The sequence below is a fragment of the Trichoplusia ni genome, chromosome 25 (assembly GCF_003590095.1).
Source record: "Trichoplusia ni isolate ovarian cell line Hi5 chromosome 25, tn1, whole genome shotgun sequence".
Lineage (NCBI taxonomy): Eukaryota > Metazoa > Arthropoda > Insecta > Lepidoptera > Noctuidae > Trichoplusia > Trichoplusia ni.
Window position 1 is genome coordinate 2207281 of NC_039502.1, and position 15849 is coordinate 2223129.

The following is a 15849-nucleotide window of genomic DNA, read 5'->3' on the forward strand; positions in this document are numbered from 1 at the left end:
ACTTCAGCTGATAGCTGATCTATATCTACTTGTGATTTTATCTTAACTCTAACATCCTTTTCTTGTATTTTTTATGCTGTAAATAGGAGAGGTTTTTGAAGAAAATAAAATTTACACATTATCGTGTTGGTTTATTTAAGAAAATCGCGACGTTAAAACCAGGCCGGTGTGAAGCGACTTTACTGCATTCAGAGAGAGACGACCTCTCTTTATTATATGGCCATTCATATTTAATGCTCGTACTATTATTGTGCGCGACTTTTCATTCGTTAAAAACCTATTTTCATTTCAAGTTGAGTAAAGAAGGCGCTTCTTTGAAACCTGTCTCGTGTTAAGTCTGAAAAGTTTCGTCCAAATTGTTTTGGAACTCAAATAAAGATGTTTTTCACAATTTATGTAGAATGCAAAAAAATATATATTTAATAATGGAATGGTTTTACTTCATTATTAGTCTCATTTATTTCGTTGATTATGTATTTGATTGTTACTTAAAAACTGCTAATTATTTATCATGTGCTATCATTTTTATGATTTAAAGACAGTTTAAATGAGTTTCAAAACATAATGTTTAAGTACCTTAAAACTCCATAAACTATACTAACGACTGATGGCTCTATGTTGCACCTCGGCATAGTTTATTCTTCGACAAACAAAAGACGGTATGGAGTCGTTGTCCACCACACGAAGGAAAGTGTTTAGAAACTAAGGATGACCTTATACGATTAACGTAATCAAATTCTCGAGAAGATCTTACCAAAGGTATGAAATTGTTGAGTGAAGTTGAAGTGCTTGCGAAATGACTCTCGGGAAAAAGAGAATAGTCACACTTGCCACCATCAGCAGAGCCTACAACAGTTTGCGATCAGTTCGCAAACATTACGGCGGCTTGCGCAAGAGCATCGGCAGTTGGCACACCGCGCCGCCTGAGATCGCGGACTTTCGCTATCAGTGCACACCAGACCGCGACACACACAGCATCTCAGCTCTAACTTCCGATGCACTTGGTCTGTGAACTTGAAGACGTAGACCTAGACCAGTTTACTGTCTCCAATATCAATTGGACTTACACCAAGTGATTTTTTAGTGACTCAAATTGTATTAATCTAGTGCGGTAAGGGTCAAACAGTTCTGTAGTGGTAAAATAAAATGTCCTGGTTAGTAAGCAATAAGCTCTAGAAACAAATGCAGGACAACGCAACATTCCAAAGGACAAATATAAAGTACGCGTAGGATAGGGCCATTGCTCTTAATATGTATTTGTACCTGTAAGGATAATCTCTAGGTTTATAAACTAGTAAAACCCGATGGCGTTATAATGTGATGGTCTTGTCGTGAATCCCAGTCCTGGGAGCAGTTCGCGAGGGACCATGAAGTGCGCGAAGTTGCTAGTGTTGTTGTGGTGCGCGCAGTGCGTGCGGAGCCTGTTCGTGCGCACGCCGGTCGTGCAGGTGAGCCAGGGCGCGCTGCGGGGGCGGCGAGGGCTCTCCGGACAGAACCGGTACTATGGGATCCCGTATGCCGTCAGCGAGAGGTTCCAAGTAATGACTCCGAATGTAATCTACAGATTGCTTTATGAAAAGGAATAGATAACTTTTTGTTTTTATAAGAGATCAAGTTTAGACAAAAACGTTTAGTTTCACAGGTTTTTAGGCAACCCCCACTTAAACATATTATAGCTGAAACCATGACCACTGATATAGCCGTGGATGACAAAGTCAGTAATACACTAAACAGCACAAAATATGATCAAATAATCCAAGCAATAATTATTCTAGTAAAGTAAAAGTGGCAAGTCATCATGTTCTACAAAAGTAATTTACCAATATGTTTCACATTTCTGTATCCAATTGCTAGAGAACGAGTCCATTAGGTAGATAATAGTCTATTTCAAGACAAGCAAAAAACATTGCATCATAAATCATTACATTTCACTGCGACAACGTGAAGTCTCTTACATAATAAATTTACTTTTATCAATACTTAAAGGAACTTTTTTCATCTATTATTTTCTCATTAGTTATCTAAAGTGTAGAAAATGTAATGCACAGCGGCCGCGGCACGCCAAACTTAATAAACCGGGAGTTCAGCCACAGTCTCACACCCATATCTCAACCTTATTGAAGCTGGTTCCACCTTGTTAGATACGAAAACTAAGTCCGCAGCTTAAATATACTTCACATCTGCTAACGTATATACTTATACGTATTAAGTATTTAAACACAATTTTCATTATTACAAACTCTCTTTCAGCCACCAAAGCCACCGAGAAAATGGAATGGAATATTTGAAGCGGTGTCGCGGTTTGATTCCTGTGCACAAGCATTTGCCATATTTAAATTAGGGTCAGAAAACTGCCTCGTACTCGACGTGTACACCCCAGGACAAGCAATAAGAGGCCAGAAGCTACCTGTTCTAGTGTTCTTCCATGGCGGGGCGTACTACTATGGAAGTAAATGGCACTATGACCCTGAATTTCTAGTCAAGAAGAACGTAATAGTCGCCACAGTCAATTATAGAGTAGGTGCGCTGGGATTCTTATGCTTAAACAACGTCGCAAACCTCGGACTAAAAGACCAAGTAGCGGCCCTTAAATGGATAAAAAAGAACATAGCGGCGTTCGGCGGAGACCCCGACAACGTGACGGTGTCGGGGCACAGCGCCGGCAGTACCGCCGCCGGGATGCACCTGCTGTCCAGACAGAGCGCGGGGCTGTTCCACAAGGCCATCCTCATGAGCGGCGTGTTCCTCTCGCCCTGGGCCTTTAACTGCGACCCCCTGACGCCGGCGGTGGAGGACGCCGCCAAAATATCAACAGTGAGGAGCGACGTCGATGTTTACAACACATTCATGAACACATCAGTAAATGATATCCTGACCGCAACACTCGGTACTTCCATAGATCCCAAATATTTTAAGTATTCTCCCTGTATGGACAGGAATTTCACGGATCCTTTCTTCCACGACACGCCATACAATGTTATCACTTCGGGAGACTTCAATAAGGTCCCGATGATCGTGGGTTTCACGGATTTGGAAGGATTCCTATTCTACGCCCTCAATAACCAAAGAACGTTAGAATATTTAGACAATAATTTCGCAGACAGCCTGCCGTCGGTATTTTCGTGGTGTTCTAAGAAAGATAAAAGAATAATAGCCGACAAAATTCGTTCGCATTACTTTGGAAAACAAAGGATCAGTAGTAAGGCTACGATCAAAGGAGCCGTTGACTTTTATTCGGATTGGATAGCGTACGCCTCGGTGGACGCGTTCTCCAGGCTGATGGCGAAGTATTCCGGCCAGCCCGTGTACAACTACATGTTCTCGTACGAGGGAGGACGGAACTACGCTAAGGCCGTGTTCAACCGCGGCATCGAAATGAAAGGAGTTTTACATTCCGACGACATTTTCTACTTGTTCAAACCGGGTGGCTTCACTCTCAGACTGAGTGACCCAGACAAGCTGCTCATTGAGAGATACACCACTATGTTGACTAACTTTATGAAGTTCGGGTAAGTTCCATACATCACTTACATTTATCTCTTAATGCTGCGATGAGTAACATTTTGTAACATCTTTAAAGCTCTCGCCTTCCTTGACTCATTATACAATGTACTTCGCACACAACGCACTTAGCTAATAAACATTTCCACATGGTTTAACAAAAAATATGATTCAAAACGATTGGAATCACACTGTGAAAAAATGTATACCTAAAATAAGTAAACTTTTCAAAGGGCTTGCCTGGTTGTAAGTAATCAATATTAAAGGAAGTTAAAATTGTGTTTTTAAAAGCCTTTCCTTGCGTAAAGATTTTATTATGCAAGGTAACAATGTTTCCATATTATATTTCTAAGTGCGGACATAAAAAGTCTTCGCATTAAATACATAGGCATATTACACCATCGAATGCACATTATTCAGCTTTCAGCAACGATGGTAAGTATTCAACATTTATGGGACTGTAATGGATATGTTGCCTATATTCGGTATTTTTAACGTTCGCAGTAAACATATTCACATGGTTTTATAGCATATCGTTAACACCTGTCTTTATGAGAACTTATGAAGACTTATTGTTGACTTCATTATTTAGTAAATCCCACACTTGTTATGTAGCCAAAGTAATTTACTTATATTAACCATCATTAACAGTTACACAGAATGAGACATTAATGTATTTAGACATAAACAGATATTGTTGAGGTCTTAATAGCTCATGGGTTATAAAATAAGTGTCTTGAGTAATACAAAATGCAGTATAATACATTATATATCTTGCATAGAGTAAGGCATATTACTCGAGTGTGTGTATAGCTACGGCGACCAGTCTGTGGCAGCCCTTATCACAACGGAGGCACTCTCGGTGTTTTCCTTCCATCTCTCAGAGACGGATGATGGCGACAACGTAAAGCATAATAAAACGTAAATATACGCAGTTACATGACGTTTACTTTACAGATTAAGCAACGCCCGGTAACATAGTGGCGGGAACACCGCACTATCCACTATGTGTGTAAACAAACTGCGTTTATATTACTACTGATTTGAGATCTTCTTGTTATCATAATAAAGAGCTGAGCATAATTCTGAGCTTAAGATAGGCTTTAAAACGAATGCGCTGCTAGATATGATCCAGCACACGTCGCTGCATTGACATTATGTAATAAATAACTTAATAGATATCATAAATATTCTTGAATAACATGTTAACTAGGTACCTCTGTAATAAAACATCTACACAGCTTACTTAGACACATAACAGACTTTACTTTTAAGAGTCTAGCCGGGAAAAACAAAACATAAAACTCTTCATACCTTTGACTACGAATAGTACGGATAGCCGAGCGGTTGAGGAGGACACCTCGCCAAACCGACTGAGCGCGACGTGTTGCGGGTTCGATCCCCGCGTAGGACAAGCATTTGTATGATACACGAATTCTTGTTCTAAGTCTGGGTGGCTTTGTGCATGTGATTTGTACGAGTATGTTTCTAAAACCCGCGACACAAGGACTAAATTCCTTAAAGCAGGAGTCGTTTTTTTAAAGATAAGATAATTCTATGATTAATGTAAGCGACGAGATATCTGTTTGATCTCAAACCTGTTCCTGTATCCAGGGACCCGACGCCGGTGCAGACGCCCTGGCTGCCGGTCCGCTGGGCGCCGACGACGGCGGCCCGCGCGCAGGTGCTGCACGTCGACCGGCGGCTCAGCGTGTCCGACATGCCGGCCAGCCACCGCGGACAGTTCCTGCTGCAGCTGCTGTGCCGGCACGGCCTCAGCGGGTACGTGCCCTGCCAGAGCGAACAACAGTGCAACCGAGACTGATGTTCTTAACTTAATAAATACGTTAATACTTTTACTGGTTTTCGTTTTTGGACCATGTGTTGATTCCTTTGCTGATGTAGTGTCGTTAGGGTTGTCGTTATTCGCTATGTCTGCTGGCGGGTGAAATGTGAGTAAAATAAGTTTAATAGCATCATCTTTAGGTAAAGGTGGGTGATATCATTGTATTTACTTAATTCCTACAAATCATTTCGCAAAACTTGAAAGGTAAGGTACCTTGCCTTACATAAATGTGATTTGGCACAACATCCGTCAAGATAACATCATACAGATGAAACGATGCACGAACAGTTTTGTTGGTTGTAGTGACTGTGGCGCTACCGCAGTGCTTAATAACGATGTAATCTAAGTTTTTGCTGAGTCAAACTTTCACTTGTCATTTGCTACCGATAGGCTTTGATAGGGAGGTGCGATAGTTCACCAGACCTGCAGTACTCTGGACACATCCGTGTTTCTATGGTCGTCAGTGCGTTGCCTCATGGCAGGTATGTCTATTTACAATGTACCGCGGGTTTGGTAGCGCGGGCGCGTGTCTCGCCTCCCTTGTCTCTCTCGCAACTTTAATGAGTCGTTAGCGCAGTATTACCATGCAGGTAGACGGTACAACTTAACAATTCATTTAACCAAGGTTCCCATATTTTCCAAACTTACTATTGGACGTACTGACATGCAGCGCTTATAGCTGCTACACGGTAACGACTTGTGCTTGATGAGAGAAATTAATGTGGTACTAAGGAAATGTTTAAGCTAAAACAAATTGCAGTTTGATAGTTCATTTATCGCGAGAACCGCCTTGAAAGTAACATTGTTGAAACTGAGTCAAGTGCTAGGACTATTAAACACATGCTATCGAATTACTAAATCTACAAGCAGATAATTAATTTCGGTTTAGTCTTTTAGACAGTTATACTCGAACCAATATAACCATGAACATTGAATATAATTGAACTCATTACAATAAAATGTTCGACTAAGAGAAATAAAAGTCTAAAACACTAAAATATATAGATACGATACAAACACAATATTTGAGGTACTTACATGATAAGTGCTCCCTGAAATTTACAATAACTGTCATTTATTATTCGGTTACCGTGTACGAAACGTTACCTAGGTTAATGTTACCTTCAATGTAACAGACTTTAAAGTCAATGGAAATACAATAAAATCCTGTGTTCGCCATATTTGTATACTAATAGTTTATTCTCGGTAGTCGGTGACCATCTCGAGAATGGCGATTCATGTAAGGCGGAGTTCATGCACATCGAGCTTGACTTGACTTTTTGAAAATCTGAACTCGAATTCTGTCTTTAGCTTCATTCCACTATTTTCAATTAGGTATTCATACATACGGCATACAGAAAAAAATGACATTGAATATAGGGGCACTAAAATAGTAAAAAATAAACAATTCATGGAACTAGAATCGAGTAGAGTTGTGCCCACACTGCGGATGACATTAGAAACCGGCTGAACATGTGTAGTAAAACGGGTGTGTTGGGCGAAGTTCATGCGTTTGCAGCAATCGGGCAAGTCGTGTGGAGCATTCCGGCGCGCGGCGTAATGCACGCATGCGGTCGAGCGACACAATAACGTTGACCTCTCGCCGCATTCACACTGTGGACGCACCTTTACTCGTACCACATTACCAGAGTGCGGTGTCCACTTGCATATAGCGTTATTGCTTCATAAATTCTAAATTCATCTGAAATACGTTTGAAGATTGCGGACAAATACGAGTACGGAGCATTGATATAAAATATTCCACTCCATGCGTTTCCTGGAATATGTACGGCAAACAATGGGCGAGGGTTGATGTCAGACGATGGGGCCCTCACACGAAATGAAATAAACTATAAATCTGCAAACACGCTCGAGGGGTGCCGCAAACAGTCCGCGGACGATTTATAAATATGCAGATCAAATATTAAAAGGAGAGCCACAAGATCATCCCGGAGCGGTCACAGAGTGCGGCGCAGACGCGATTCAACTGACCGGTCAAGATTAGGAACATCTAGGAAACAATTCAATGTGTATAAAGAAATATATTTAAAACTAGCTGTTGCCCGCGACTTCGTCCACGTGGTTAGAATTTTCCCCGTTTTTTCCACATTTTCCATTGTATCTTCGCTCCTTTTAGTCGCAGCGTAATGTTATATAGCCTATAGCCTTCCTTGATAAATGGTCTATGCAACACAAAAAGAATTTTTCAAATCGAACCAGTAGTTCCTGAGATTAGCGCGTTCAAACAAACAAACAATCATACAAACAAACTCTTCAGCTTTATATATTAGTAAGTATAAGTATATATTAGTAAGTATAGATGTATAAAATACTTTTGTAATAAAGAACAGACTCCCGCAAAAGGGATTTTATTCGCGATTAAAAACTCATGCACAAGACACCCAGACTCAGAAAGAGCATTCGTGTATCACACAAAATGCCTTTCCTACGTGGCTGCAGGTTTAAAGTAGTAACCTATTAGACTCGTCCACCCGTGCAGACTTAGTCCAGTCCTTTGGTTGGTTTAAAATCACGAAGCTGGCAAAACCAAATATAAACTCTTCAGTCAAAACTAAGGTATTAAAATAAACATGAACGCAGTCATATCTGCGCTGCGTAGTGTTTGGCGCGCGCCCGCAGCGGTGCACTGGCAACGTCTCAGAATAAATATTCAATGTTTTCATTCAATTTCTCGCGACCCCCCCCCCCCCTCCGCCTTCCTCCCCCGAGTCCAGTGGACCTCAGATCCTGGCTGTGGGGACACAGATAACGCGATATTCAATGAATTGACTACCAATGTCGTATTCAAGCTGCACCACATGACAAAACGACTTATGTTTATTTGATTTGCTCTTTCTTTACGGCTTATTTTATTTTGCGACTGTTTACTTTATACTTAACTCCACTTTTAAACTCTAAGCCTAGTAGTTGTGTTTTCCAGTAGTTGTTTCTTTATAATTATGTAACATACTTAGGTAACTACTCATGTATCGTTTTTCACATGTATTACGAATACGATGTTATCGAATGTCTATACTCACAATTTATTTGCATAGCTACCTCTAATGTGATTGATACCTACTTCAAGTAAATTTATTTTAATTGTCATCAGTGTTATATGTAGGTAGATACAATTTTGTAAAATTCTAGCCTTTATGTATGATGTGAGGATATTTGCAGAGCAGACTTATTACCTATCGTCGTTGTACTTATTTAAAACATATCTACTTATTTACTCTATTTATTTACTTAATTGGAAGAGGTAATAAATCTTGGTGTGTCTTTTGTCTAAAAACTTAGTTTAAAATAAAATGCGACTTAAAGAAAATGAAATGAAATGATTTATTCTGCAAATAGGATATTATATCACTTTTACATGTATTTTTGAGAACGATGGAGCCGACATTTCCTAGCTGACTACCCTAAGAAGAAATGTCGAAACAAACTCAGGGGTCGCAGTCTCTTTTAAAGTCCAGACAATTTTCAAATTCAAGTTAAGTGTATGAACTACCTAATGCAGAGTATTTGAATAAATTGATAATATTATACCTGCATAAGGTTTATACTACAAATAAAAAATGTATTGAAAAAGATAAAAAAAAACGCAAATGAATTGCATATTATTAAATTAAATAATAATTAATATTAGCAAAAATAAATTCATGCAAAAGCACTAAAAATGTCACAACTGTATAAGATTATATGCAAAAGCACAAAACATGTCAATAATTATGTACACAAATAATGATAGCTGTATAAGCGAGCAGTTCAATCTCAAGCATTTTTATCATTTAAACAATCTGATATGTTGTAATATCCTTTTCTGGATAGTTTGGATTTAATAAAAGTTTTAAATTTCTTAGTTGGTAGCTTACGAAAACTAACTAACTACATCAATGATTACAAAATTAAATATGGCACTGAAATAAATCAGTCGTTTATTTACTTTGCAAAAAGCATCTCCAAGATTTATATCTATTTCATTTTTAACTAGCCTAAAACAAATGGAGTAAGTAATAGATGACTAAGTAACATCGGTTCCAAATCCCAATATCGTCTCAGACTGTATGTCTTACCTTCAGCCCATGGTGTTCGATGAAAGCCGTAATTTATACTTTCGCCCCAAATTCACCAGTCTTTTAATACTTGTCGATAACTTTCATAAAAATTCTGATTGAGTCGGGGGCCGCAATCACTCCCTCTGCTTAATTTATTGGATTCGTCCCTCAGTTACAGTTATTTTCATCAATTAACATAATTTTTCAATGACTCGTTATCTGCAGACTCCATTTTAAATTCGTGTTGTATTATGTTATTTCCATACTGATGTCTGAATTCAATATAATTTGAAAGATATAAGAGGTATTTAGTGACGCGTGCCGCGGCTGCACAGACATGACGACTGGACATTCAATATTACATTAAATATCACATAAATAGATACTGATGAGGTAGCGACATTGAAGAAATATTTTCAGAAAGCACCCCACGCTTTTTTACATTAAAATAATTTCTTTGATTTATCACTCTTATCCATATCATCATCATCCTAGCCTTTTCCCAACTATGTTGGGGTCGGCTTCCAGTCTAACCGGTTTTAGCTGAGTACCAGTGTTTTACAAGGAGCGACTGCCTATCTGACCTCCTCGACCCAGTTACCTGGGCAACACGATACCCCTTGGTTAGACTGGTTGTCAGACTTTTCAAGCTTCTGACTACCTGTAACGACGGTTAAAGATGTAGGAATAACAGCCGGGACCCACAATTTAACGTGCCTTCCGAAACACGGAGGAACTCGTTTTGACAAAGATGGTCACTCATCTACGGACCAACCGCGTCAAGCGTAGCTTAACCTGTGATCGACTCACTTATGCGGTTATAGCTTAGCCACGAGCTCCTCACTCTTATCCATAATTTGAATTATTTTATACTTTTTTGTTCGGATTATTTATAAAAGCGTGGTTTTTTACTTTTGAACTATTATTAAATTAAATTTATCAAGAAAATATTAGATACTAGAAACTCCAAGACGAAAACTGAAAAAAAATAGTCATCGTCCCCAACCCAAACCACTTAGTACACAGGACAAACAGTAAGCCTTGCGTGTAGATTTTACTGTCTAACATAATGGTGTTGGGTCATACACGTTGACCACGCTACCGCGGAAACTATCGCATTGTAGACTAATTTTTTACGAGCCTTTTGTTATAGTGGTAAGTAGCTCTGACTGCTATACCGGAGGTCGTGGGTTCGACTCCCACCCAGGGTAAATGTTTGTGTGATGAGCACGATCATTTGTTCTGTATGTAGAATAGAAATATATAAGTATTTTCATCAATTGTCTAGTACTCATAATACAAGCTTTGCTTAATTTGACACTGTTTGAAAGGTGAAAAATAAAATCTACTGCCTGGTTATTACGAGTTATTGTCGCTAATACTAGTTACTACTTCCAGGACAGAAGGAACCCGTGTAGCCTTGTTTTTTTCAACCTTTTAATCCTTACTAATATTATAAATGTGAAAGTAACTGTCAGTCTGTCTGTCTGTTACGCTTTCGCGACTAAACCACTGAACTGATTTTAATGAAATTTGGTACAGAGTTAGAGTTGACCTTGAGAAAGAACATTCAACAGTTTTTATCCCGGACTTTTGAAGAGTTCTCTTGGAAACGCGATATAACCGACCTCGACGCGGGCGAAGCCGCTGTAGTTAACAATATTTCTCAGGCTCTAGATTATCTGTGTACCAAATTTCATAACAATCGGTTCAGTAGTTTTGCCGTCAAAGCGAGACAGACAGATGAACGGAGATACTTTCCCATTTCTAATATTAGTATGGATTATCCAAAATATAATATTCTTGTCGCGGTGTTTGTAGTTAAACTCTCTCCGAAACGGCTTGACCGATTCTTATAAAATTTTGTATGCATCTTGGGTAGGTCTGAGAACCGGACATAAATTTTTCATCCATCAAAATGTTAAGGGTAAGGGACAACTAGTTATATGTATAGATTCGTGTTCTTACAGGTAAATATATATCAGGCTTTAGACTAGCTGTCACATTTGTGTTGAGGGATAAATGGGAAACAGAATGAAAGTCAAGTGAGCGGTTTAAACATAATATATTATTAAAAAAGAAAACAATACAATATAAGAACAATATTGTAGACTGATCTTTACAGAGCATACACAAGGGCTCGGCGGCCGGCGGCTTCTCCTCTCAAATATTAATGCGAATGCATTGTACTATACACGCAATGCATCCTATTTCAGTCTCATTAATATCTGACCATTACCTACCCACTTACACATACAACTTAATACAAGCTGACATTCTAAGGCTTGATTCGTATATCACACATAAACGATCAAATAACTTATGTTATAATCAGCCTTGAAAGTTGAATGAAATTGTTTCAGAAGTCACACATGCCTCAGCCTATATCATTAAATTGATTTCGATTAAGATATGTGGTAAGCAATACTGGGTTCCATGAAAACCAGTTTAGGAATAAACAGAAGGAGATAGTCAGACACGGTTACTTTCATAGCATGAAAGTATGAATAGATCGAGATTATAAAGTATTGTAATTGTATACGTTCGTTGCTATAATATACATAAGATTTTATTCAAGTTTCGTATTATTCACTCATATAACGAGAGTTATATCAGTATTTGGTAAAATCCATGCATAGCGTTCGAGGGTTGTATGTATAAGTGAGTACATGTTATTGCTGCGCCAGTTGCCGCGACTCAGCCCGACGTCATCGTTATTGCATTTAGAACTATTTCCTCTCAGTCGAAACACAAATGCGATGTGTTTGGGGTTTAAGCACACTTACGATAGCGACAGTAAATGGTCTAAACGCAATAGCAACACATCAAATTCGTAAATCTTAGTATCCCTACAATCATCTCACGTTATATATCTCTATATTAAACTTTAGCGGAAACACTGTTGCGGTATAGTCAAGTCTTTCAAAAACATTAGTTAGTTAGTCGATTTATGACTAAAATTAACTGCTACTACAATTATCTGTACAGTACCGCACCGAAACGATATTCGATGTGTTATAAACAAAAATCTATATAAAAATATTTGTTGATAATAATCGACGTTCGTAAACACGCAACCTCATCGAGAGCTCCAGTGCGCACGCGCCGGTCGAGCACTCGGCTCGGCACAGGCTCGATGGTTCGTGGGTCGATAAAAATATTCATGAAAATAAAATATTAAAAAAAGTAACTTACGACAACAGTGCCCCGCCGCGAGAGTTACAATTACCTTGTTTAATTTCTATAACGATATAATCTATAATATACGCTACAGACAATATACAGCGCATTTCCGACACATAGTACAGCTACATTCGAATAAACTCATATTTCATAACGTCCGTTATCGTTGGGGACACCTCGGAGCACACACTTTCATATTTATACTTTTATTACACATTATATTTCTCACTTCATAAATATAAAAATGCTCGAGGGGCGGCAGAGCGCCCGCCGCCATCTCACTACCTATCGACTAAATACAAACGCCCGCTAGGGGCCGGCAGCATGACGTCACGGCGGCGGCGGGCGCCCCGCCCTCGGCCGCTATCACCAGAGTAAAGCTTAAGCAACCACTTGCTAAGCGAGAAACACGTCTATGTTACACGAGTCGGCCGGGCACACTTGATCTCTATTTACAACCATAACACAGACAGGAGCGGTCGCAGCCGGGCAGGTCCGCGCGGCAGGCGCGGCGGCGCGCGCGGCGGGCGCGGGGGCGCGGGGGCGCGGGCGCGCGGGGCGCGGGGCGCGGGGGCGCGCGGCCGGCGCCCCGTCAGCGCCGCAGCAGCGCGCCCAGGTCCGCGAAGGCGCAGGCGCCCAGCCCCGCGCGCGACATGCGCCGCAGCAGCGAGCGCGACTGCGACACGCACGCCTCCACCGGAGAGATCCACTTCATGCCCTGCGCCTCTGTTCACCACAACAACAAATGCATTCAATTCAAACGCCTTTACAGTCACTCGGGCAGACCCCCGACGCCCGTGTATAGTCGCCTGATGCTCTACACGGTACGTACCGAGGATGGCGGAGTTGAGCGCCTCGCAGACGGCCTCGCGACGCACGGGCTCCAGCTGCCAGCCCACGGGGCTGTCCCACGGATTACTGTACGCCAACAAGCTGAAGGCATCCTGAATGACACAAAGTGGTGTAATTATAAGTTCAATGAGACAAAACTCCCGAATGCTTGTCGTCGCGGCTCACCTCGAGCATGGACTTGACGAACTGGTCCTGCTGCAGCTTCTGGCTCATAGCGTACAGCTCGCGCCCGAAGGCCAGCATCCGCTCCACCGAGGCCCGCGTGCCGCACGCCGCCTCTGCGGGGAGGACTCGTCAGGGACACGCACAGGGAATATGTCCACCGTTTATTTCATTTTTTTTACGTACGTTTCAACACGTCGTCACAATAAAATATTAATAATTAATGTAAGACTAGAAATATAACTCCTATCGGCTGATGAAATATTGCAAAAGAATAAAATTAATAAAGAAACTCAAGTGTTGAAATCAAACATAAAACTGTGTGACACAAACTGTAAATACCGAACGGTGTGTTGGACCGTCCATGCAGTTCAGTGTTACCGCTTTGGGTATATTATACTTATACATATTAAATATAATAATATACTTGGTATATGTAATAATAAGAAGCGTTATAGAACACAACTGGCATGCTGTCGGAAGTACCGTTACCAGATCACGGACCGCCCGTGTACCTACAAACCGTGCAGCATTCCACTACAGACCCAAAACTTTAGCAAAACTACCACAGTATGCTAAATATTGACTGCTATTATTGAAAGAAACGATCACAATTCCAATGTATTCAAAGTGTAGAAAGAAAACAATTTAAAGTTTTTAATGCACTAAAATATCAATAACTTGGCAGCCAGTATTAGACATTACTGTAGTTTTACGGTTATTTTCAACGACCAACCAAAATTTAACAATGCGACCTTAAGAGCGAATAAAAAATTGCAGTATAAATTAATTGAATTAATAAGAAAAAAATATAATTTTGTCATTGAATACGTAATAGAGTATTAAGTATCCGTTCGCTGCAAAATGAATAAAACAATTTTGAGCTGTTGCTGTTGACCATCGATCTTATAATCGATTCAGATATATCAGAAAAAATATTGCTGGTCTTTGAAAAATAACCCTTTGTATTAATGTCAACTTACTTTACAAAAACTCTAAACCAAAACAAACAAAATTAACTTAGTGCGCCTATTTTTGAAATAATGAAACTTGAAACCATATTTAAAACAGAGAATTTTTGTAAACTAAGTTGGCACTCGTAGGAGAATACTGAAAATGTACTTACTGTTCAACCGCAATACTCAACTTACAAAAATATACAACACATCTGCCCACACTGTATGAAGGTTAATGATACCGGGGTAACTGGGACCTCGGTGCATTGGTGACACTTCATCATGTATGGAAACAGAACAATAGTTTACCAAAATGGTGAGTCATTTATTTAAAACCACATTAAAGTCCTGATAATTGTCAGATAGCACCACCCATGTACAGAGTTCACTAGAAACCACAAAACAATTACCCCGCCAGTGCAGACACAAATTAACCGTGGAGTTAGTTGTACACTACAAGCAAACACGCAACACAGCTACTTGTGGGACGCAAGGACAATGTTCAGAGCTCAGGGTGATCTCGAATGTTCCAGAAACAAGGACACAGAGAGGAAGCTCGAGCTTTGTCGGCGAGAGGACGTCAAGTACTGACAGGGAAGGTCTGCAGTCGAAGCGATGAGTAGGATCGCTCCCGTTCCATGACTTTATACAAAGTTGAGTGATATATTCAGTCTTTATACAAATGTTTATACGCATTAGTATCAAATTTGAATAAGGAAGAGAAGATTATTGTAACGCAAAAAGGAAATTGAGTTGTTTTTACAAAATTATTAAATTTTGTAAAGACACTCAATACTGGTTTTGTATTATTATGGGACGCGCGACGAAAGACTTGAATGGTCAAAACAATGGAACAAAGTAGTATCGCGATGATGTGAGCAGTGAGCGGGTACTGACCTGCGCGGCCCGGGCCCAGCGCGGCCACGCTGTGCGTGACTCCCGGCAAGCCCTTCACCAGCGCCGGCGCCCGCCCTACAACACGCGCCGCTGTACTGCCGCCGCCGACCTCCCCCTCCCAAACGGATTGCGCGCTAAACGACCGATGTCACAACAGTGCTTGTGCCACACTTGGCGAAGGCGCAATTCTCAATTTTCGACACTTCATCGGTTAGGATACAAGCTGTTTTCACATATTCTCCGAGGGGCGTCCACATTTTTGCTGCTTTGGCAGAGAAGAAGAAATATGCTGAGCAAGAGCAACTGCAGCCACCAGAGTATTTCTTCTCTCCCATAACCAAATAGCATCGAGAACGCGCTGGTTCTGTGTGGCGACCCCAGCGTCCCCACGATG

The 15849-nt window shown here is 40.5% G+C and overlaps 2 protein-coding genes across 2 annotated transcripts; one reads left to right on the top strand and one right to left on the bottom strand.

Annotated features, from left to right (window-relative positions):
• Nucleotides 1–169: 169 nt before the first annotated feature.
• On the top strand, nt 170–7420 carry LOC113505406 (esterase FE4-like). The gene is made up of 3 exons (XM_026888081.1): nt 170–1538; nt 2251–3509; nt 5116–7420. The coding sequence occupies exons 1-3, from the start codon at nt 1368–1370 to the stop codon at nt 5324–5326; spliced, it is 1641 nt and encodes a 546-aa protein (XP_026743882.1). The 5' UTR covers nt 170–1367; the 3' UTR covers nt 5327–7420.
• A 5748-nt stretch (nt 7421–13168) lies between these two features.
• Nucleotides 13169–15603, bottom strand: LOC113505256 (ran-binding protein 9; the record flags this gene model as incomplete). Its single annotated transcript, XM_026887875.1, has 4 exons — nt 13169–13314; nt 13421–13532; nt 13606–13718; nt 15456–15603. Coding segments are annotated over 4 exons (507 nt in total), but the record flags the coding sequence as incomplete, so codon positions are not given.
• Nucleotides 15604–15849: the final 246 nt, after the last annotated feature.

Coding starts and splice junctions, on each gene's coding strand:
- LOC113505406 (XM_026888081.1), top strand. CDS start 1,368: ATGAAGTGCGCGAAGTTGCTAGTGTTGTTGTGGTGCGCGCAGTGCGTG. Junction 1,539..2,250: donor CCGTCAGCGAGAGGTTCCAA/GTAATGACTCCG, acceptor ACTCTCTTTCAG/CCACCAAAGCCACCGAGAAA. Junction 3,510..5,115: donor ACTAACTTTATGAAGTTCGG/GTAAGTTCCATA, acceptor TCCTGTATCCAG/GGACCCGACGCCGGTGCAGA.